This window comes from Rhinolophus hipposideros (genome assembly GCF_964194185.1).
Source record: "Rhinolophus hipposideros genome assembly, chromosome: 9".
Taxonomy (NCBI): Eukaryota; Metazoa; Chordata; class Mammalia; order Chiroptera; family Rhinolophidae; genus Rhinolophus; species Rhinolophus hipposideros.
Window position 1 is genome coordinate 48,063,615 of NC_138055.1, and position 25,140 is coordinate 48,088,754.

At 37.3% G+C, this 25,140-nt stretch overlaps 1 protein-coding gene across 3 annotated transcripts in view; it reads left to right on the forward strand.

Annotated features, from left to right (window-relative positions):
* ANO6 (anoctamin 6) overlaps positions 1-25,140 on the forward strand; it is a 181,649-nt gene that overhangs the window by 114,178 nt on the left and 42,331 nt on the right. For all 3 annotated transcript variants that reach the window (XR_013994056.1, XM_081060689.1, XM_081060690.1), the window contains exons 4-9: positions 13,047-13,112; positions 14,049-14,336; positions 14,552-14,665; positions 16,724-16,839; positions 19,143-19,277; positions 22,311-22,416. Coding sequence is in view for 2 of the 3 variants with exons in the window: in XM_081060689.1 (XP_080916815.1) it covers positions 13,047-13,112; positions 14,049-14,336; positions 14,552-14,665; positions 16,724-16,839; positions 19,143-19,277; positions 22,311-22,416 (825 nt within the window). In the remaining variant the exon portion in view is untranslated. The remainder of the gene's footprint in view (positions 1-13,046; positions 13,113-14,048; positions 14,337-14,551; positions 14,666-16,723; positions 16,840-19,142; positions 19,278-22,310; positions 22,417-25,140) is intronic.

Below are 25,140 nucleotides of genomic sequence, written 5' to 3' on the forward strand. Positions count from 1 at the left end.
AGTAACTAGCATTCTGTGTGTGCTCACTCACAGACGGTACGTGCCTTTTACATGCATTTTGTCATTTAATCCCCGTAACATGAGATGTATTTTATTATCATACCATTCTAGAGGACAGAATTGACCCTTAGAGAGTTTAAATGATTGCTCTAGTATAACAAACTCTTGTCTTGAATCTAGAAACTGTCCTCTTGACCTCTCCCATTTTCTGTCACCTCCCTTCTGTCCCTGTCATCCATTGTCAATCAAGCTGCTCCTTCCTCCCTTTCCTTTGCTTCAAGCTCTTTCAGGTAACAGGGCCATCTTTACCTCAAGAGGTTAAACTGTTTAGTAGGCTATGGTTTTAACACCTGCCTGGATCTCCTTTCCCTGAACTCAAACTGTATTAAACTAGAACAGGAGAGAAAGAGAACATACCTGTAAGTGTCACTTTTACCCACTTTGAAAATCACTTCTTCAATTCTTTGTTTTCGTTTTTTTCTCACATCTGTGCTATTACATACATACAGCTTTAATTGTCCCTAGCTGGACTCTCTGAAATATTCTTAAATTTATTGATGTGTGCCCATTTGTTCAAACCAAGTGAAACCTACTTAAAATGAAGTAATCAGTCCTGGTTTATTTTGATTTTTTGTTTGTTTATTTTGGAAGGGGTAAGTTTGGAGGTTTGTATTTACATGGTGTCACAGGATGAGCCTTGGCTTTGGAACCTCACATTCAGATTCTAATTCTGCCACTATATTTGGAGTAATTCTAGTTGATTTAACAGACTAGTCCCGAATGACAGAGGCTTAACAAAATAGAAGTTTATTTCTTGCTCATGTCAAGCCCAATGTGGCATCCCTATTTGGCACAGTGGTTTGGAGGTACAGGTAGAGCTCTGTTCCTTGCAGTCATTCAGGAACCCGACTGCCACAGAGGTGTTGCCATATTCACAGGTAGTTTCTAATATCTTCCTGGACATCAACATAAATGGTAGATAGGATAAGAGAGAGGATGAAGAAAGTACCCATGCTTCTTTACCTATTTGGCCTAGAAGTGACTACATCAGTTATGTTTATATTCTATTGATCAGAACTCAGGAAGATGGATAGTGTACTTTCTTGCTGGACAGCCATTTCTCAGTAGGAACTCCACCCTGTGGAAGGGGAACAGGAGTTTTGTTGGATGCTAGCTTGTCTTTGCCACAGCTACTAACTGGTTATGTGACTTCAATAAATTTTCTTGTCATCATATTTTATGCTTATTTTTGAGATGCCCGTTATTTTTACACTTTGACATCTCTGATATCTGAGTACATCTCACAAATGGCGTGCCATAATTTCATTGGCTGAATTTTTTCTTATTGGTACCTAGAATATTGGCTCACTATACAACCAATGGCATCTTAGATTCAGGAAAATGGGAATCCTGATACTTAGTCCATAGGGTTGTGGTTTTTATTAAATAAAATAGTATGTAGAGATGTTATATAAATTTTCAGCACATATTAGATAGTAATGTTAATTCCTGTCACTTCCCATTTATTTGGGGTTTTCTTAAAACAGTGCACTGGTATGAAAAGGCATGACTCTCCTGTTATTGTATAGTTTTATCACTATTTAAATAGCTTAGAGTACTTTATCATGTTCCTGTGGACACTAAGATATCTTCTGTGCAGTCATAGTCACCATCATCAAATATTCATTAAGCATCCGAATGCCAGTGGAACTAGATGGAATACTACATAAAGTAAGTAAAACAAATCTAACCCAGTAAAGTATAAAGGAAGTAGTTCTGGTTTTAGACAAGAGCTTTACTGCCATGGTGAAGGAGCCCTAGAGCTGCTTGCATTATTAATAAGTTCTACATTTGCTTTACACAGAAACATAGGTCCCAGGGTAACTCATATATCAGGAGGAAAAAAAAATCATTAATTTAGGCAATCCCTGAACTCATGGATTGACGTACCATGATGTTGGTTTTTATAAGCCATGCTTTGAAGTGTTTTGCATTTCTATTTGTACATAATTACTTAAGTTAGATTCTACCAGAATGCAAAGCTCAGCTTTGGAATCACATTTTTATTAATTGGGAAAACATTTGCAAGTTCTGTCATACTCCCTGCCAGGCCTCATTTAGGATTTAGGACAACACCAAGGAAAAGCAATTTCAAAATACTGTTTACTTTGAGAGAAAAAAAAAAATGTCTGAACCATATTGATTTCCTAAAGCAACACCAAGGTTGTCTTTGCCTGGAGCTGATCTAAAGACTACGGTTAAATACTTTTTTAGTGATGATGGAGAAAGGTAGAAGTGATAGGGCCACAAATATCAAAAATACAGAGGATTAAAAGGCTATGTCTTCCCAAAAGTAAAAGAGAAATTATTTTTCTAACCAAACCTCCAAATATCTTGTAACTTTGTCCCTTTATATTAGTGAAAATACTTCATAAACCTCACACCTTCCTTTTAAAATCATAAAAAATTTACATTTAGATTTTGCAAGGGGATGATTTTAAGTGGTTATAAACACTCTTTTAGCCAGTACTGTTCTTAACACAGAATCATTTTGATTTTTTTTTTCTTACTGCAAGTAATAGGAAGATCAAACTCAAAATGGCTTACATGCTAAAAGAAAATAATTTTCTCATTTAAGAAGTAGCCTGGAGATAGGACCATTTCTTGGGTAGATAATTTATTGGCTTAATGAGGTCATCAGGAATCAAAGTTCATTTTGTCTGTCTGCCCTACCATCCTCCAAATGTTGGCTATTCTTAAACTGGCTTCATTTTGTTATAAGATGGCTGCTACAATTCCAGGCATCCAGAGGCAAAAGGAGAGAATGCCCTTTCTCATGGCCCTTTTTTAAGGGGAAAGGAAACTACTCTGGAAGGGCCCAAAACAGATGTCCTTTCACAGTTCATTGTCTATCACAAATCTATTCCTAACCAACTCCTGGCAAGATGAATGGAGTTACCATCATTAGCATAGACTAATCAAGACTAGTCTTTCATCTCTTGAAACACCTGATCACTCGATATCTGAAAAACTACTATGCTTTTCTTAGTAATGAAGAAGTGGAGAATGACTGTTCACTAGGCAGCCAGCAGTGTCTGGCACAATAAGTGATTAAATATATTTAAATATGTTTGATATATATTGTGAAGGACAAAAATATTCTAAATAAAACAGATTCTCATATACTTTTCCAACTCCTCCTGCTCGGTTTGGTTAGTAATGCTTCTTTCATTTCCTTTTTTTAGAACTGCTAGCAAGTGGCAGAATTGATCTATTTGAATTTCATTTTGTCTGCCACTTGGCTTCCCTTCAAACAGATGTGTTTATGACCAAATAATGGTATAATTCAAATGATGGTAAAGAGGATGTAGGGGGTCTAGATAGCATAGAAACAGTACAAACCGTCCTGAATATGTGTTTTATTTATTTATGTTTTATCAGCAGAATCCATTCCTAAAAGTTGATGGAAAATTTATTTCTTTAAAGTTGATGAATAGTTTATATATGGAAGTAAAAATTTGTATTTCATGTCTGACCTTAAAAATTCTTTACTACATGGCAGAAGGATTTGGCCCTTCATCTCATGGAGATGAGACATAGAAAAAGAGATTTTTAAAAAATGAGTGATCAAACTAAATTATATCCACGCTTTCAAATAATGTGAGACAATTGACTAATTGGTTAAAGATCCTGTTACCTTTTAAAACTGTTACACATTATTGTAGATATGTTACCTTGAACCTGGAACTGTTTGTATAGAAGCTGGATGAGATCTCCTTGGAAATGTTTAAAAGTTCATCAAAAAGTTCTAGTATGATTAACACAGCACATCACTCTATTTATTGTGTCTTACACTTCTTTAGTGAAGTTTTATAATGTCCATGAATATCTTGTACATTTTATTAATTATTAATGTTTTAAATTTTTGTTAGAATTTTAAATTGCAGTTTGTGATTTATTGTGTTAAAAAAATAAGTCTATTGATTTTTATAAGTTCTTTCTAAGAACCTTGATAAACTCTTTCTAGTTCTAGCAGTTTACAATATTTCAAGTTTGCTCCAAAAAAAAAAAAAAAAAGATCATATTGTCTCTCTGCCATCTTTATACTTTTTTCTTGTCTAAGTGCAATGGCTAAGACATAGAACCAATAACATGTAGTAATCATCATTGTATTGTTCCTGATTTCAGTGGGAATGTTTCTAAAAGTTCTCCATTAAATATTACACTTGCTATAAGTTTTTAGTGGTATTCTTTTAAAAAGGTAAAGGAGTTCTCTTCAGTTATATATTGCTAAGTTTTTATAGTTGGATTTCAAATTTTATCAGATGATTTTTAAATTTTTTTTGTATTGAGGTGATCACAGGACTTGATTTCTCATTAAGTTTTATGTGCATTAAGTATATGGTTATTTCTGGCTAATAAGACGATAACTAACAGTATAGATAATTCACAAATCATTATTGGACTCAACATGCAATGTACAGTCTTCATAGTCATTAGCTCTCTACTTATGCTAATACTACTTAGCATAGTTTATTAATTTATAATTCATTAAAAAGTTTTTGAGCTCACTTACAAAAATATATCAAGAATAAAAATAATTAGATAAGGAAATCAGGGTAACAGAAATGTAAAGGCCAGAAAATAAAATGAAGCCATGTATTAGAGTAATAAACAAAATGATTTATTATTAACTATAAGGTCCTAATCAAAAGTTAGGGTTTATTGGCAAGTTTGCCTCCTGTTTCCTCATAGCCAACGAAAATAGGGAATGTCATCAGTAATACAGTCTACAGTTTCAACCCAATAAAAACAAAACTGATTGTTCGAAAGAAATGTAATGTTCTGGTCTGAGGATCCCCCAGAGGAGATATATCCCATGGATCCTCGTAAAGGGAAAGGCCTGATCGCATGGACTTAATATTGGCATACCTTCTCCAAATTGAAGAAATAAAGGGGTGGCAGAGAAGAATAATGAAGAATCAGAACAGTATAAAACATTTCTTAGAAATGACATAGATAGTCCATGAATTGGAAACTTGGGGCTCATATTAGGCTAGGTTAAGAAGAGATGAGGGCAGCCAGTGTTAAGTGGTTTCACCTTCTCAGATAACTTTTGGTAGGTGCTTCTGTCTTTTGTTTTAGGAAACGAAATCAAGTCTAGTTTCAACTCTTTAATATTTTAAACAAAGGCAGGGAGCTCTTCTTTATATTTTTATCTCCTTCCTTTACACCCTACTTGTTTATGTTAAGATTGTAGGTTAAAAGGAATAAATTCAATTAGAACCAGCAGTTTCAAATTACAGCTACAAAATGTGTTGCTGGTATAAGCATGTTTGGTTTTATTTTTGAGTTCTCAGGACAAGAGCAGTGAATCTAAATCTTCTTATTTCTAAAGCAGGAAGGGTCTTTGGACCCAATCCTTAACAACAAACAAACAAAGAGGGCAGTGAAATCCAGCAAAGTAAAATGATTATCCCATTTCATCTCACAAAGATGTGGGGTGAGAAAACCCTTTTCCTGATTAGCCCTTCTGAGATCTGGCCTTAGGTTTGAATGAAGAAGCTGTCATTTGCCCTGGTCCCAAAAGTCGCCTGTGTCTCACTTGTTTAAAGGGTCATTTATAGAATAGTGAAGGGCTCTGAAAAATCAGCTATACTGAATTCTCATGTGGAACAGTCTTGAGTGGGATAAATATTTTTAAAATAGCTGTTTGGATGCACAGGAAAGGTGTGTCATGAAAAACAATATATTTTTTAAACTTATCTGATGTTAAGAGTCATCTGCTTTGTTTGTTAAAAGTGGATTATTTCAGGCCTCATCCTGTACCCTACTGAATCAGAATTTCCAGAAGAGAGGCCCAAGAATCTGCTTTTTAAGCAGTGCTCCAAGTTGTTCATCTAAGCAGAAACATTTGGAAAACACTGCCCTAAAATATTTACAGTGGTTATCTGAGCAGTGGGTGATAGGTGATATTTTTTTCCTTCTTGGAAAACTTCTGTTTCCTAAGTTACCATTTATTTATTTTTGTAATTACACCAAAAGTGTTCATTTAAAAAAGAAAAGTTGGAAGTGAACTTAATCTAAATATTCACTTCCACTCTGTGCTTATCACTTGGGATGCTCATCTGTTCTCTGTCCCCTAGTGAATACACTTTACCTTCTTGAGTAAATCCCTCATCAGATAGGTCCACTCACATTCAATGGCTTATCACCAACCCATGAATTAAAATTAAGTCTCGATTAAATAATTTATTCTCCTTACTAAACCTTCTTGAGCACATGATATACAACTAATAAATAGCACTTAGAGTAATTAGACAGTAATGTTTTGCACAAATTAAGTACCTTTGACTTATTTCTCATCCATCTTCATAGGCTTAACAAAGATTGGCAAGTTGAAAACTACAGTCACAGCACCATCAGTAATATGCCTAACAAAGCTGTAAGAATATTTGAAATTAATCTGTGCGTGTATTTCATTAATCCTAACTGATTTGTGCTTTATTATCATCACAGTGTATTTAGTAAATTTTACTTCTTAGACATGACAACCCCTACTTTTTTATGCTGAAAAACCTGGGTGACAAAGAAAAAGGTAGATTGGTGTTTACAATCAGTATTATTATGGTGTAATTCGCCAGCAAGTCCTTCCCAACAATGACTTTATTAAGCCAAATGAGATGTGTAATCTAAAGTGCTTAGGGACAGAAAACTTCCTTAATTAAGCCAGTCTGTCCTTTGTGATTTTGATTGCTTTATTCTTTGCTTCTCTGACAGCTTTATTAACCTCTCAAAAGAGGTATGAATAAAATATCAGTTTCTGGAATGGCATAGATGCTCTTTCCTTTTTCACTTTGAACCCCCAGTACTATCTTCCACCAACAATAATAGAATCACATGCATCTTTTTGTGCTGTGCATAGGTCCTCCTCAATGATTATAGTCACTTTGGCTTTACTAGAAATAGGTAGGAGGAAAAAAAGAAGAAGAAGAAGAAGAAGGTAGATCAAGGTTGCAATGCCCATGAATTTGCTCCCCTAGAGATAGATAATTTACAGCACAATGCAATGTATGACTGGGCATTTTTCAGAGCCAGTGAATCTGGTTTAATCATTTTGTGTTGCCAAATACATATCATAGACTACAGAACATAGTTTAGGTTCTTATATGTAAGGTTTTCCAACAAGGCACATAGATAATTTTTAGTTAAAAATTCTGTGACCTCAGATATTTATTTATTCAACAAATATTTATTGGACAACGGCTATGTCAGGCAATATACAATAATAATTTTCTTTCATTTTAACATGGAAGACAACTCTACCCTAACTTTTTAAATGTCAAGAACACTGTTATTTATCCAAGTATAAATTGTACGGAGAAGTAAAGATGATGGTTTCATATTAAACAGACCTAAGCAATTTTAAGGAGGCAGTCTTTTCCTGATATGTGCCTGTTTGACAAATATAGCACTATGCTAATTTAGCTACCCGATAAACCAAGAAAACTGGTGTGATCAATTTTTTAAATATTCCACTAGTTCTTTGTGAATTGCCTTGCCAAAGGAAAATAACAAGAACTGTCTTATATAAGTAACACCAAGGAGATATATTAACAGCATGTTTAAGCAAATAAAAATATCCTATCCTGAGTCAACTGTTTAAGTATTTATAGTTATTGAGGGCATTATAAACCAACTTCAGGGTCTACCAATTATCTTGAGAGAAATCAGGTAAATATCTCAGGTGTTCTTTGTAAAGAACTAGGTAAGCACTGAAATAGGATAAATTAGTATAACTTCTGGAGAGCAGTGTGGCAATGTGTATTAAAGAACTTAAAATTGCATACAGTCTTTGATTTATAATTCTGCTACTAGACTTTCTCCTGAGGAAGTAATAATGAATGCACAAAGAATGTTCTACAAGGATTTTCATAGTAATGAAATATTAGAAACAATCTAAATATCGAACAATTTGATATTGGTTAAATAAATTACAGTACATGTCTCTGAGAGCATATTATCATGCCATTAAAATGAAATGGAACAGAAGTACCCCGATTCCCCGAAAATAAGATCTAGCCGGACAATCAGCTCTATTACGTCTTTTGGAGCAGAAATTAATGTAAGACATGGTCTTATTTTAATATAAGACCGGGTATAATATGATATAACACAACACAACATAAAACATAACATAATATACCGGGTATAATATAATATAAAACTGGGTCTTATATTAATTTTTGCTCCAAAGGACGCATTAGACCTGATGGTCCGGCTAGGTCTTATTTTTGGGGAAACACGGTAAAAGAGTAAAAAAGAAGCAGGACTGTACTCATTTCCTGGACCTCTAATAAAGTGATGTCATTGGTGTCCTGCTAGAGGGATTAAGATGTCATTGGGTGCACATTATGGAGGCCAAGTGGGAATTACCTATTTTTGTTCAGATGGTTGGTATTAAAAAAGACAGGTAGAGTCTCTACCCTACAGGGTAGAGAAGATTTTTTTTTTTAATGGAATAAGAGAAGTTGAGCATGTTTGAAGGGCATAATGCTGAGTAGTTTATACCCGTAATCACATTTAATTGTTAAAAAAGCTCCCAAGATGAAGATACTTCTTATCCCATTTTTTGAGATGACGCCACTGATGCTGGCAGAGTTTAAGTTATTTGGCCAATGTCACAGAGCTAGCAAATCGCAGGACCAGGATCTGCATTAACTCCTAATCTAACCTTTATGCCCAAGACTAAAAGGACAACCAAAACTGCAAGAACTAAAGGGGCAATGTGATCAATTAAAATCTGAGAGGAGAGAGTCCCATGAGGTAAGGAGAAGTTATAGCCTCCGTTTAGAAATTCCACAGAGGGGGAACCATATCTAACTTAAACCATGCTGCATGTTATAGGCATGGTCCGTGCAGCTGATACAACCAAGACAGGAGTCGTTTGTTTGTTGTATTTGATGACAGAACTTCCATTTTGTGGGGCTGGTTCATTCCTAGCTGTCTGCAACCACCCCCTTGTGTCACCTAGTAATTCAGAGTCCATGGTCTGATGCCCTGAGCTGTCTGGTGCTAGTACACTCCAGAATTAAACTGGATCTCTCCTTCTTCATCATATTCTGTAATGCCCATAAGTAAAAGTTCATGGAACATTTTGGGGGACTCAGGAAAAGGGAGCCCAGTTGCTACTCAGCAGTCATTTGTATTCCTCAACCCATTCCCACCTAACAGGCAGCCGTCAATCCATCGTTCACTCGGCTTATTTGTTCATTAGACATTTGTTGCATGTTTATTTTGTTCCAGGCATGTTTAGGCATGTTCTAAGTGACAAGGATAGCAAGATTAAAAGACAAACATCTCTAGGTGCGGGGATGGTAACCAAAGAGCAGGCAGGGCTGTGAAAGGATTTAATACTCTTAAAGATGGGAAACATTTGAGGTGTTTTTGGCTGAGTAAAAGCCACGAAGAAAAAAGAACAAAGCGAAGGTATTGCCGAAACAAGCTCAACAAGAGATAGGAAAAGGATGCAATTTTTTCACACCAAGAAGAGAAATGTTCAGCGATTGGTAGGTAGGGTGAAAGACACCTGCAGGGTTTCACAGTGAGTGGCAGCTACTTTCTCTGTGACGAGGGAGGCAAGGTCATTTGTGAGTCTGCTGGTCTGGGAGTTAGGTATGGAGTGTGAAGAGGACCTGGAAGCTTTGGAACAGCTCCCTGGGGAATGTGTGGGTGTCAGGAAGGAGACAGCTGCACATCATGGTGGGCCTAACTGTGACAGGAACTGTGAGTTTCTAACAAGGCCACGTAACATAGTTATGTGATTTCTTTTTACCAGCACTTACTTGTTCACATGCCCCTTGGACCACTGGAGAAGCCCCTGACTGCTTTTCATTCCCTTAGAAGGATATTTGTCCATGAGAGTTAAAATCCTTGGTTCTGAGCCTTCACATCCTAATTGAAATTATTCCTGACTGACATAGAGGATACAGAAGACAGTCATGGATCTGGCTTATGACCCGCTGGTGAGACAATCCAGGTTGCCCCTTGTACAGCCTCAGAATGAGTCATCTCCCCTGAAGGAGAGGAAGTCAGGGTCTCTAGTCTATTCAGAACCCCTGCTCCCTCCACTGGACAGTGATTTCGGTTTTAGGCTGATAGTTTTCCCTAGTTCGTGCCTTCTCTTCAGTCAGGATTCTTGCTGGCAAGTAACAGAAATGAGTTCTAATTTAAGCAGACAAGGAGTTTGTCTGGAGTATTAGAGAGTTCACAGGTCCTAATGAACGGTTGGGCAAGCCTGGAGAGGAGGCAGCCAGTAGTAGCACCCCAAACCTACTCTAGGAGTGAAATATGGTTGCTCCCCTAAGCCCAGAGCTGCTGTTTGCACTGCCGACACCACTGACTGGCAGTGGTCCCCAAAAGCTGCCAAAACCTCTACCGTCTCGAACTGGCATTCACTCTCACACCGGGTTCTGCTTGGCCTGACTTCTTTACATTGCAGAGTGGGAGGTCTGATTAATAGGGCCAACTCGTGTGCCTGTAATTGAACTTCACGGGAGACAAGAATGGGACTGTCTGCATTTTTATCTACTGTAGTGGATGTGGGCTCTGGCAGGAGTCGAAATGTTGGGTGGCCATAAAGAACGACAGATGTCCATTCCAGTGCCATGAAACAGATGAACAAATGTTTTAGTTCTTTTGCATTGGGAGAGTCTTAGGTCACTAGACACTGAGTTTCTCTGTAGTTCCTTAATAGCAGACTATTTTAAATTCTTCTTTGAATCCTCAGCACTTGGTGGGATGCTCTCGGGAAATGTTTGTAGAATGAATTAATGTGTTATTGAGTATATTTTTTTCACCCACATGTATTGTTTGGCACAGACGATATGCCAAACACTGTGTTGAACATGGTTTGCAGGATCAAAAATGCTTTTAGGCAATAGTAAAGAAAGAAGCAATCAAGAACCAGGAGTGGACTGCCGTGCAAGAATCAAAATAGAAGAATTAGGATCTAGAGGGAAATACTGCTTAGTTGGAAGCAGGGTGAGTGTGAATCAGCTTCTGAAGTTGAGGTTGGGGGTATGGCAGATTGGGGTAGAAAGGACTGAAAAACTTAGCCAGGTGCATTGCAGAAATGGCTGGGGTGGAAGGCAGGCAGAGTGGACAGTCGCCTAATGGGAGTCGAGTGGGAAAGCTCCCCTCCAGCTCTCCTCGCTCTCATCTATTTTGGGCATTTCTGGACAAGTTGCTTATTCATTCTGGGGGGAGTTTTAGCACGCGCTGGTTTTTCTCTGACTTGTATGCTCAAATTGTAATGAGAAGTTAAATGTGTTATATTTGCAAAGCTCTTAACAATAGTGTCTGGCACGTTTTAAGTACTACATAATCATTTATTAAATATATAATAGCAAAGCAATCTTCTGTTTCTGATACTTCCACAAAATAGGTTTGGGATTCCTCTTGGACTTACGTTTAGCCAAATACGAGGTGTAGTTTTTCACCTTTTGACTGTCAGCCTTGTTCTGACAGCATCTGCTTTCCATTGACTAGGTGCGTCCCGTGTTCTGGGCACTGTCTGCAGCACTGCAGCTCAGCCCCGCCTCTGCCCATTCACAATTGGCAGGTCATGAATGGTGCTCCCTGGGCAGTGGCCTGACTGCCAGACCCACTGGATTACCTTGGCTTTGACCCTGTAATTCCTCTCTCTCTTATTAACAGCTGGAGTTAAAAAACTAATAATAATTAATCCAGCCTTTTCGGTTTTCTTCAGTGGGAGAATGGGTCCAATTCACCTCCTGTGATTCCTAGAGATAGAAATTCTAGTTTAAGTGCTATATGTAGTGTAAATCATATAATCCTCACAAGAACCTCAAAAGGAAACTGGTGAGGTTTTCCCCATTCTACAGATGAGGAAAATGAGGCAACAGAGTTTAAGTTTCCTATCTAGGGTCAAAGAGCTGATATGTAATGGTCCCAGAATTTGAACACAGGCAGTCTGGTTTCAGAGCTCATGTGCTTAACCCTAAGTCCACCCATTTTCTTCTTTTTCATAAAGCAGTATAACTGCTTCATCATCAGGAGCATTGTTTTAAAAGGTCAAACAAGGGATGGCCTGTTGGCTTAGTTGGTTAGAGAACAGTGCTCATTACACCAAGGTCGCCGGTAGGATTCTCACATGGGCCAGTGAGCTGTGTCCTGCACAGCTCCACAACTAGATTGAAAACAACTTGGAGCTTAGAGCTGATGGGTCCTGGAAAAACACATTGTTCCCCAATAAAAATTTTAAAAATTAAAAAACATAAGGTCAAACAAGTTTCTACCTTTACATGTTTCCCTTACAACATAGGACACAATATGGCCAAAGCCTAGCCAGATAGAGAATTTAATATCAATAAATACAGAACTATATTCTGTACCTTTTTAAATGGCTATGTAACATGGACAGGTACAGTACCAATTAATTTGTTCCCCATTTTTGTAGATTTACATGTTTTTTTTGTAGCTTCAAAATCAAAATCATTCTTGCACAGAGAAAAATTCACTATTTTGCCAAAATTGTCTGTGTTGTTTTATTGCATTTGGTTAAGGCATGCAGAGATGAAATGCATTGAGAACTGGACCATTTGAATGTCTGGTATAGAAATAAAATTTTAAAAATCTAGAATGTCAGATCTGGGCTATAACGAGTAAATGACATCAGTGAATGAGACTCAGAAAACTCCATTTGTGTGCAAAACCTCTTATAAACCCAAAGAAGTCTTGGAAAGTGAGACTTATGCAACTCAGAAATACCCCTGGAGACAACCAAGGGCCTTCCAGAGAGCTGAGGGAGTCCAGGTTACTCCACAGCCCTCCCTCTGAGGAACCAGCACCCCTAGGTCTGTAGCCAGAGCACCTCCATCGCTTCTGTGCCATTTTGAGCAAACGTCTCCCTTAATCAGGCTGAAACTGATTTGTTGTTTATTTTTTTCTTAAAAACAAAACAAACCTTTCTCTGCCCTTGGCAAAACTAAAGACCTACCATATTTTTCAATTTCTTTTGACAGAAAAAAAGACAAGCCTATGAATCTAACCTCATCAATGATGGCCTGCAGCTGGAAGCCACAAGATCGGTGAGTATCTGGTCCCTTTCCAACCCTTGGCTCACCGTTGCTCTCGGGAAATTCCAGAATGCCGTTTGAAACATGCAATCCCAGTCATGCCTTAGTTGTAGGCGGGGAGGGGAGTCACTCAACATCTATCAGGAATGAGTTGTTATTGTAATTTCTGATCAAAACCAGCAGATCTTTTTTAACAGCCAAAGAATGTAATAATAAATACATATATAAATGATCTTCTTTAAAGAACTCTTTTGAAGATGTTTTTATTACACAAGCAAAGTTTACAAAAAAAATAGGAAATATAGGAATAGTGAAAATAAAAATCATCTGTAGCTTAACGATCCATAAATCACCTTGTAGTCCTTCTAGACTTTTTTTGCTCAAATATATGCAGTTTTCTCTTTCAGAAAGGTGAATTATTATATCACAGTGTTTTGTTTTTTTCACTTTATAGTAAATATGTTGCAATATCAATAATTCTTTGACATCTTTTATAATGACCACATAACATGATATTGAACAGATGTATAATAAACAGTCCTCTTCTAGATTTCAGAAATTTAAAAATTGTTGTTGTTACAATGTGTATTCCATTGTTTTATTTTTATTCACTAATTTAGATGGAATGATGGGCAAATAACAAGTTTGCTTTTTTTCATTTAAAATGTTAGTAATTTTATGAAAGAACTGTGATAAGAATCTTAATTACTTTCTCAGTAATTCCAACCATGAAATTAAGGCAAAAATTTGTGATCATTTGCAAATCTATTTTTATTGTATCTTTACTTTTGCCAGCATATGTGTGTGTGTGTGTGCCTGTGTGTGTGTAGGGGGGTCATGCACATGTGCGTCTAACTACCAGCAACATAAGAAAAATCTGTGTGTTTTAAAACTGTGAAAATAGTTGGCTTGGTTTTCCTAGATTGTATTTTTATTCTTGCAATATAGGTTTTGGATGACAAGCTTGTGTTTGTAAAAGTACATGCCCCATGGGAGGTATTATGTACATATGCTGAGATAATGCACATCAAATTGCCTCTGAAACCCAATGATCTAAAAACCCGGGCCTCAGCCTTCAGTAATTTCAACTGGTTTACCAAAGTCCTCCAAGTGGATGAAAGTATCATCAAGCCAGAGCAAGAGTTTTTCACTGCCCCATTTGAGAAGAACCGGATGAATGATTTTTATATCCGTGATAAAGATACCTTCTTCAACCCGGCCACCAGAAGCCGCATTGTAAGTCTAAACCAAATTTAGTTGCTGTCTTGGGTGATTTGGAATCTGCTATTGAATAATTAGTGGTTTGGTGTGGTTGGTTTAGTTTGTTTTTAAAAGCTGCCACATACACAAAAAAGAAAAGAACTATGCCTACACATTCTTGTTATGATAGTAAACAATGATTGGTTAGTTACACTATATAAACCACACACTCTGTTTTGGAATCTTTTTAGGTTTACTTCATCCTCTCTCGGATCAAGTATCAAGTAAGGGAAAACGTTAAAAAGTTTGGGATTAACAAACTTGTAAGCTCTGGGATCTACAAGGCAGCTTTCCCTCTCCATGATGTAAGTCAAACAGCAAATATGAAATAAAATAACTAATGAATATGCCATTGTTAATAGGGGAGGGTAATCATCTGGACCTAACTTAAGTTTCTTCCTCAGTAAAATGAAGATAATGTATCAAAAGATTACAAGCTCATCCAGGCCAGGAACCAGGCTGTTCACTGCTCATCCAGGCCAGGAACCCAGGCATAGAGATCCCCTCACCGTAAATGAATGAATGAGTGAATGAATGAATGAACAATAGCTCTCCCATAGTGAATGTGTAAAGTGGTGTAGATTGGTAGTTAAGAGCATCAAGACTGGGGCCAAAATGCCTGCTTTACCATTTTCTAGCTGGATGACCTTGTGAAAGTCGTTTAGACTCTCTGTTCCTCAATTTCCTCATCAATAAAATGGGAAAAATAATAGTGCCTACCTCATAGAATTGCTGTGAGAATTAATTAATCTATGTCAAATGTTAGAACCGCCCCTGGCATATAATAAATACTATGTATGTGTTAGCTATTTTCATAATTACTGACAGATGTCATTATCATCCAGATAAGTATTAATTCTTTGTAAACAAAATACATGTTAGACCTTCTCATTTGTAATGTTCTGTAATACAGGTTTTTTCACCCCCTGAAATACCATTTCAAATTGTGCCCTGGAATATCACAGGGCTTCTAAAAAGGCATCTGTCAGGGTTCTTGTCATAATGGCAATAGAGCAGTGTTGACATTTTTTAAGGTCTAAGTTCTGAGATGACAGCAACTCCTCAAATTCAGGAGCACTTCTCTAGCTGATAATATCTCTCATGAAGTGAAATATTTTATATGTGAGTGCTTCACACCCTTAGTGGTTCTATCAATGCAAGGATATTATATCTAAGCGCTTTAAGTAAATTCTGTCATTGAAATAAATACTATATTGCACTTGTTACTTTGTTACATTGATTATCAATTTATCTGATCATTAAGACCAAAGAAAGCAAACACTGAGATTGGTAATTGCTACTGTGTGGTACATGTATTTATGGATGAAGACAATACTGAAATGTACCGTATAAGGTACTAAAACTAGGACACTAGACAGCTTCTGGGTAAACATGCATAAAGGCCAAAGAGAAGGGTAGAGAAGCAGACGCTGAGCTTCCTGGCTGAGAGACCCAATGCAGCAGTCCAGCCTAACAGTCTGTGTGTTTTATATTTATGCCCCAGGAAAATTAGCAATTATGGCATGATAATCTGAACTTTGGGGATACTTGCAGAGCGCTCTCATGAATGTTAATCTGGGATGCCAGGGTTCTGTAGTATTCAGTTGGCATCTGCCCATGCCCAGTTCTTTTCCATTAAAGCCTCGTATAATTGCAGAAGTGCCATGTCCAGGCCAAGGAATGATCTCATGTGATATTTGGAAGGGAGGTGAGTGGAGGTCGGGACCCAAGTTAAGACTTGGCTGGGTGATAATCTGGTTCTAGCACAGGAGGAAGGAAACAAGTCAGGTGGGAAGAAGAGTGACTGAATTTAAGCAGAAGGCGGAGTTTTGTTTCTTGAATAAGCTACGTGTGTAACATCAAATTTCTTCATTGTTTATATAACGCATTTGTCACTGAATAACTGTTGAATTGAGGGTCAAAGAAACTCGGGTTTTAAAACTGACCCTGCTGCTAACAAGTGAAGGCCCTGCTTTCCCCCAGTGTCCATTGAGGGGTCTGGACTATCAGGTGTCCCTTCATTGTGGCAGTTTGGGGACTTGAGCGACCCAGTATTTCATTGTTTAGGACTGGCCCACTTGTAGGACATGAAGCATCCCTGGGGCTCCCACCAAGTACTTGCGGTGTTCCCCAAGATTGGAACAACCAAGAATTCCTCCCCACCCACATATGCAAATGGCCCTCAAGGGGTTAGTAATCCCCCTGGTTGAGAATCACTAAAACTTATGTGGTATTTCCATCCATTTCAGCAAATGAGGGCCCCTTAGTCACGAATGACTGTGAAGTATTAACACCGTATTTAAAAAGCAGATCTGTGAACACACGGGGGTTGCGATGCTCACTTGTTTGCTTCTGTTTCCCAGTGCAACTTCAGCTGTCCATCAAAGGATTTCAACTGCCCGAATGAACGGTACCTTCTGTACAGAGAATGGGCTCATCCTCGAAGCATATACAAAAAACAGCCCTTGGATCTTATCAGGTGAGGTGTTGTACAGAGCACTCCAGTGGGAAGGACGGACTCAGAGTTGCCCTCGTGGCATCTAATTGTGACGATACTCAGAGTATTGCCAGGCAGGCTTACCTGGACCTCTGAGCTTCGTTGCCCAGAGTTTTTATTGAGGCTTCATCACATAGGCATGAATTACTGAGTCTTTACCCACATGGCTCAACCTCTAGCCCCTTCCTGTCCCCAGAGGTTGGGTCAGTGTCACATGGCTGAAAGCCCAACCCTCTAATCACACAGCCAGCCCCCATCCTGAGTCATCTCATTAGCATAAACTCTTGGGGCCCATCAAGAAAGAAAAGTAAGTATAGCAGACCACTTGATTCAGCCAGAATAGTCTTTACAGAGCCATAATAATGTAAGGCAAGGAAATTAATCTAACCAAAATTATAATGTTACCAGGTCAAGAGGGTAGAGGAATGGAGGTGTGGATGAGCAGATAAGACGGGGTTGAAAGAGAGCTTAATCCTCCTCTTCCAAAGTAGAAAGTTAACGGGTGATATATAAAACTGAAAAATCAATAAGCAACACTACAAGTATATTATGTAGAGACACGGAGGTAAATAAGTGTTGAAAGTGGTTACTTCTGGGCAATAGAAAATGGGGGAGGTTGCTTTTTATAATCAGTCTTCTAGAACTATTTAACTCTTTAATAAATGTACAATTTTAACTTTGATAAAGAAAATCAAAGCTGAATTTTTTAAAATTTATGTTAAGAATTGGCAGAGAGAGCTAATAATTAGAATATTACATTCGAAGGGATCCTTATTATCCCCTAGCCTTTCAGCAAGAGCTAGGAGGAAGGCTATGTTTAAGATTCAAAAATTCTGACCTTGCCTACAGTGTAATGTGGTAATAAACTCTCTGTCACTGTAAATATCCAAGCAGAGTCCGCCTCATCAGCTCTCTAAATCTGTCAGGATATTTTTACTATTAGGGAGTTGGACCATGCAACTTTTAACATTCTTTTCAGTTATAAACGTGGCGTTTCTAGAGTGGATGGTTAATAAGAACATATTACAGAAAGCCTAACAGCAATGAGCTAAGACATCTCAAACCCATTGCCAGGCTTTCTGTCCCAGGCACTATCCTGAACCTGCCATATGCGTGAGGGACAACAAAGCCCAGTCATATGAAAATGGACCCACTTTGTTCTCCTGGTTGCATATTGGTTTCATCCCTTTTCCCCAGGGATGTGGCCTACAGCACGCCAGTCATTAGGATGCTGGTCTCACATCTGGCTTGTGAATGCTGGTCCAGCCCAGGGATATTCCTGTCTGAAATCTTCCAGGTGTCCACATTCTTCTCAGAGCTAAGACCCCACTGGCCTAAGCCCAGGGAGCTCATTCCAGCTCCATATGGAGCTGGGAGCATCATAAAGGCCTCAGACTTCAGTAAATCTGCACGTTGAACCAACCAATGCTGAGACAGAAGTGAATCAGTATAGAAAAGATCGACAACAGCAATAATCACCTAAAAAATTATCTCATTATTTTCTCCTCATCCGTAAACCTTTTCTTCCCCTCTGCCTAACTGTATTTGTCTCTTTTTCAAGAACAGTCTGGCATTGCTTCATGCCCAGCCTCCTTCCTCCAGCCTTGCCTACCTGACGTCTTTTATTTTACCCCAGAGCACACCATGGATCAGTTTTTAAAACTTTAAAACTCAAAAATTGAAGTGCTAGATAGTAGGAATTCAGGGTGCTGGATTCCCCAGTTGTATCCATCCGGCCCTCTCCCCACTCTCACCATGAATTTTACAAATATTTTGGTCAGCTGGACATTCCACTACTAATTATTATTAGTACCAGTCATTTTCTTGTTATTTGTGATTTCTTGTTATTTGTGATTTACATTACATTTGCTTCAAGGACTTTCCCTAAATAAGCAAAAATAGGTAACTGTGAGCAGATGGTCATGTTCATTTGTTTCGTGCATTTTAAGAATAATCATTTGGAGAATGTGTCAAAAGTGCTAGTCTTTACCAAGAACTATGGTGATATTCTCTACTTGCTCCATATTCAGCATTTTGCCTTCGTTTGCTCTATTCTAATTTAGTTTGCTTCCACAGGCTAACCAGTCAATACTTCTATGATATGTAAGTTACCTTTTGTTTTACAGTGGAATTTGGAGTCTGCTATGAAAATGAGTGTATTTTAAGTGTGAACTGAGTCAGAAGTTTAAGCTTAAAGCTTCCATTATTTAAAATCAGAAATTAATGTTAGGATGAGGATGTCGAGTGATTATGTATGTCTTCTAAAAAATAATTTCTTTCTTCAGGAAATATTATGGAGAGAAGATTGGAATCTACTTTGCTTGGCTGGGCTATTACACTCAGATGCTCCTCCTGGCAGCAGTCGTAGGAGTGGCTTGCTTTCTCTATGGATATCTTAATCAAAATAACTGTACATGGAGGTAACCCCTGTTTGTTCCTTGTTTCCATACTGAAAAGTTGATGAGACATAAAATTATTTTCAGGGTCTTAGACTCTTTTCGTAAAAGAAGACACATTGCAGAACACTTACTGCTTTGGATGATGGATTCTTTGTTCTGAGTATAATAACTAATTGGAGTGGAAACTTTTCTTAGATAATACAGCCCAGTCTCTGACAGGAATATTACCATAAGGAAACACTTCAGTGTTTTAAGACAATGCTTTGAAAAAGAATGGGAGTCTAGAGGGAGGATTGTCCTTGAACTTCTGGCCCCCAGAGGAATGTTTCACTCAGCTTATAGGCATAGAGCAGCTCTGAGTTCTTCCAAGGTTTCAAGGGCAAAACTGGTAAAATTGGTGTTTTTATACTTTTAAAAAAGATATTAAGAAATGCATGTTTAAAAACTCAAGTAAACAGTACTTTTGTTTTCCTTTGGAAAGATTCTCCCTTACAAAGTTAGGGGGAAAAGTAAGTGATAAATCTTAGATGATGTTAGAATTCATACCAGCTGCACTGTCTAAAGAGAAATACATGGGTGCCAGAACACTGAATTTCACCATCGCTCTTGTGAATTGTTACTGTTCCTCCGCATTTGGTGGTCTCAGCCTCCAGAAGGGATAAACACTGAACCAAGTATTAATATTTTCTCTTGATCCTCTGGCCTCAATCCAGATGTGACAGCCAGATCGAAATGTCTGGGTACCAGCGATGAGCAGACCACATTTTTCTAACCCGGAGCATATTAGGCTGACTCCCAAGGCAGGAAGCTCACGTGGCAGCCCTGATATGTAGGCATAATTATCCTTTCTGTTTTAATAGAGGATTTTGAGCTGTTTGTACCCATTATGGCTTCTTAGCCAGAAAGCTGCTGATGGTCTTGGAAATACCCAGTTCTCTTCACTGAAAAAGAGTTTAGGGTCAAAAGCTGAATGTTTTTACCTTTTGCCTAAATATGTCTTTGGTTTCCCCATTGTTTTGTATATTGTTCCAGCCAAAAAAAGACATCTCAAAAATACACTTTCAAAGTGCAAAAGTTACATTTTTGGAAGGTTCTTGAATTGTGGTGGTTCTTATGATAATTCATTTTATAAAATCACCATGATACACCACACGATTCCTACTATTTCACACAGATTAATTTATAGAAAACTAGTGGAGGGTCTTGGGAATATGGTCCCTGTACTCAGAAGTTTGGGGGCTTAAATTATTTAACTTTTAAATATTTTTAAAATATATGAATTTTAACTATTTTCAGTTCGTTTTATTACATTCTGAGTAGATTCACAAAAATGCACATAGAAAATGTATTTAAACTGGAAGGAATAATGATCCATCATCCAATTGAAAACAAAAAACAAAATTACTGTGACTCGTGAAGTGCTTTGCTGGATTGCATCCTCTCACTTTCCACTTTGGAAATAACAACTGTCCTAAATAGTGACTTCTATCATTCCTTTACATATAATATGTTCTTTATCACATATACTTGTATCCCTACAAAATATATTTCATTTTGTGTGCTTTTGAAAATATGTATGCATAAGTGAAGGATCTATAGATATTTCCTCTTCTATAAAGTGCCTATTTAAAGCTTATGACCCCCACTTTAAAAATGACCGCTGTATTGAGAAATCATTTTCATACCATAAAATGCACCCCTTGAAAGTGTGCAGTTAGTTACACAGCTCCAAGTCCCATTCACATAAGAGTTCCCCTGGATGGCTTCCAGAGCAAGCAGTGTGCATACTGTCGCTAGTCATTGTTTGTTTTTTCTTATCAACGTGTTGGAGTTCTTTAAATATTCTGGTGCATAGTCCTTTGTCATTTTTATGTGTTGCAAAACTTCTACTAGTATTTTTCCCTTCCCTTTATGGTGTATTTGATTTTGAATTTATCGATTATTGTCCTTTGTGATTTATGCCTTTTGGTTTCTCACTTATGGAATTTCTCCTTACCCCAAGGTCATCTAAATATTCTTTTTTTTTTTTCTAATTAGTTGCTACTGTTGCATTCTCAGATTGCCTGGAATTGATTTGTATATGATAGGATTTAGGAGTTCAAGTTCATGTCTTTCCATATGGATATTCCAATGCATCAGCCTCATTTATTGAAATGTCAGCTCTTACCTTACTGATTTTCTGGGCCAGCCCTGTCATAAGTCAGATGTCTCTTTCTGAACTCTTTATTTTGTTCTCTTGGTCAGTTTTTCTGAGCAATAGCACCTTGTTCTTTAAGGGTGCCTTTGACTGTTCTGAGCCCTTTGCTCTTCTAACTGAATGTACAGCTCAATTGGGGAAGAAAGGACATTTTTAAATACTGATATAATATTCATAATTCTTCCAAATTATGAACATGAGCATGTACCTATTTATATAGGATTTACTATATGTATTTCATTCTTTCAGAACAGTTTTATAATTTTTCTCCATGTAAATCTCATACCTCTTGAATTAGATTTATTCCTAGGCGTTTTATATTTTTTAAGCTATTGAAAAAAATGGTATTTTAAAAAAATTAATTCCTACTTGTTTCAGTGCTATCGGGACATACTTCTTTTTGTGCCCCTATGTATATTTTGTATATTTATTTTGTGTCCAGCAAACTTACTAATCTCACTTATTCTCATAATTTATCTGTAGGTTCTAATGAGTTGTCTATACAGACAATCATGTAATCTGTTAGTAATAGCATTTTTACCCCCCTTCCTTGCCAGTCCTCCTATCTTTGTTTCTTGGACTTACTGTGCTGGCAAGGACCAACACTGAAAAGAAGTGGTGATATAAGGACCCCATCATCTTGTTTCTGATCTAAAGGAAATACTCTCAGCATTTTACCATTAAATATGTTTTTTGTAGGCCTTTATCAGGTTAATGATGTTTGTTTCTATTCCTAGTTTTATAAGAATTTAGTTTCGTTTTCTTATGGTGAATGGACGTTGGAGTTTTATCATGCTGCTAGAAAGGAAATCCTCTTCATTAAATTTTTAAAAATTTAATTTTTCTCCTTTCATTAGCAAAGAAGTTTGTCATCCTGATATTGGCGGCAAGATCGTTATGTGTCCTCAATGTGATAGGCTTTGTCCATTCTGGAAACTCAATATTACTTGCGAGTCCTCAAAGGTAATTTTTGTTATTCCAAACGTTTACAAATAATGAAAGATATTTTTTCTACTAATAATTTTAGCACAACATTGAAATTGTATTTTTTTTCCCGGAGGAATTTAGAAAGGTAATTTTCAACTAACCCTTCATTCTGAAAGGTAGATGTGGAATGCATGTCTATTCCCCTTTTACAAATAATAAACTGAGATTGAAAGCCTTATCTAAAATCTCCTGGAGGGTCAAAATAAAAAAAAATCTCCTGGAGGGTCAGTGAGGCACTGCGGAATGGAAACGATTTGAGTATGTCAAGTAATCAAAGCAGAAGTCTCAAACTCAATTTATCTCAGGAATACTATTTAATAGTTTTACTGTTGTAGGTATTTTACTTGATTCAAGTGAGTGGAAACCTGAAATGTGTACTTGTGTTTTCCCACTTTTAAAATATACTGAAACTATGCTTGGATTTTTAAAGACTTTGTGGGTCAGATTTAGATGTATCTATAAATATGCATAAAAAAGGTTTTGTGTATAAATGATAGCATATACTCACTTTGTCTCTCCAAATAGTCCCATAAAACATCTGGTTCCCCTTATACATGCAGATGGTCTTGAGTTACGACCTCTTAACCTCCAGGAGGTTTAGGACAAGCATTGAGACTAGAGGGAGCCTACTGAAAGGCATGCCAGTAACTCCAGACAGAAAGAAGGATGGTCAGCTTGCTTTGGAGAGTTTTCCTGACAACTTGAACATATCATCCCCTTGTTCTGCCATGTAAGTTTAGGAGTCCCTAGATGACCTCAGAATATTCTGTTTACCCCATACAAGTCTTATTTTAACTGAAAGACGTTGCTGTGATGGTGATGTCACTTTATATTTTATACTTTGCAAAGTCTTGGACTCTTCACTTTTGACACACATAACAGCCCTGTGAGATAGGCAGAACAGGTATCATCTCTATTTTACAGATTAAAACACTAAGGATTTGAAAAGTTAAATAATCTGCTCAAGGTAACCCACCTATTAATTAAGAAAGCCAGAAATTGACAGAAAAATCCTAATTTCTTGCCAGTACCATGTTCCTCACTGCCTGACAGTAGCACCAGGCACTTTACTCTCAAATTGAGCTCTGCGTTTGGAAAAAATTGTTCCGCCGCTTAATTAAGATGATTGCAGGGTATTGTCAATACATGGAGTTTTACACTTAATTTATGAATTAGAATAGACTTCATTGCCCACTTCCCCAAACCAACAAAAATTCTATACTACAAATATCTGTCATAGATAACACAAAGCAAAAGGCTTGAACCTCGTAAAAGAGAAGCTGCCTTCCAGTGATGTCAACTCATAAAAGTCACAAGTTAGTACATATCCCCAGGCACTGGATTTAAGGCAAATGCCAACAGTAATACCAGAGGCAAATTGTGCTCCACGAAATACAATTGCAAATTCCATTTTCCTTAAGGAATTCTCTTTCACACACTCCACCCCATCTCTTTTCTCATTTCTTCTCCACCTATCCATCCTTAAACACAGGACTTTTAAATATGTCCCTGTGTACATTTTTTATCATTGTTTTGGAAAACATGAATCAATCTCTTCTAGTTTCCTGAAGGATCCTTGAGCCTTGTCAGAGTGGTTTACAAAGGGAAGGAAGGATGTGAAAAAATGAGTGAAATAATGAAATGAAAAAATAAGTTTAAAAGGGGAAAAAGAAGAGCACTTTTGCTGTTTTGTTGGTTCATTCAATCGTTTCTTCATTTATACATTTATTTGGATATTCATTTCTACCTTTCTTTTGGAAAGAGATGGAGTATTCACTAATTGACATGTATGCTAAGAGGGTTAACAAATTAGAAATAGAAATATGAAATCGGGATGAAGGAAATGAAGAAACAGTTATGGAAATAATCAGGATTAATATTGTTTTGTGATTGAGCACTGAATAAGGTTCTTAGCTTTTTGGCTGGCAAGATAAAAGGGAAACATGACAAGTTATAATATGTTGTTCTTAGAAATACAGTAAGTTATAAAATTTTGATCCTTTACTGAAAGAAAGCATGACAAATGGTCATTTTTCAGATTCAGATTGGGTCCTCTCTGAAAATCGTTATTCCTGCTCTACACACAGCTGTGCCATCCTGCCAAGCCTTCACTAGCAACAAGCCTTTTACTTTCTGTTATTTATGACAGATAAGCAAGCTAAGCCAAGCTTCTTACCAAGAAAGCCCCTTGTTTACCTTCTCTCCTACTTCTTGCTTACATGTCATTTGTGGGGCACAGAGAAGAGAGGCCAGCCATCTCATATTCTCTTTTGGGTTCTTGGTTCTCACACACTCTCTCATCACTACTTGGATGAAGTAGTAACTTCATCCAAGCCATCTATCTACCTCTCATAGGAGTGCAAACATCCCTTGTCTTGAGCTAGACAACTGGGGTGATTTTGGCACCAGCAGTAAACCTGCTTTTTCTTGCGGCACCTTTTTTTCTCTCTCTCTCACTGACAGATGTGCTTTTTTTCAGCTTAGTAAAGCAAAGAATTCACAGGTAGGATTTTTTTCTTTCTGGAGTGGGTGGGCAGAGATATCAGGGCAAGTCAGGAGGTATCATCGAGAGGCTTGCATTGATTCCTAAAAGAGGAATAACATTGGACAGAATCTTCAGTAATAGCATGGTAACACGCAGGACTATTTTTCGTAAAACTTTTCTTATAATTATTTGATTGACGGGGGTAATTTTCATTT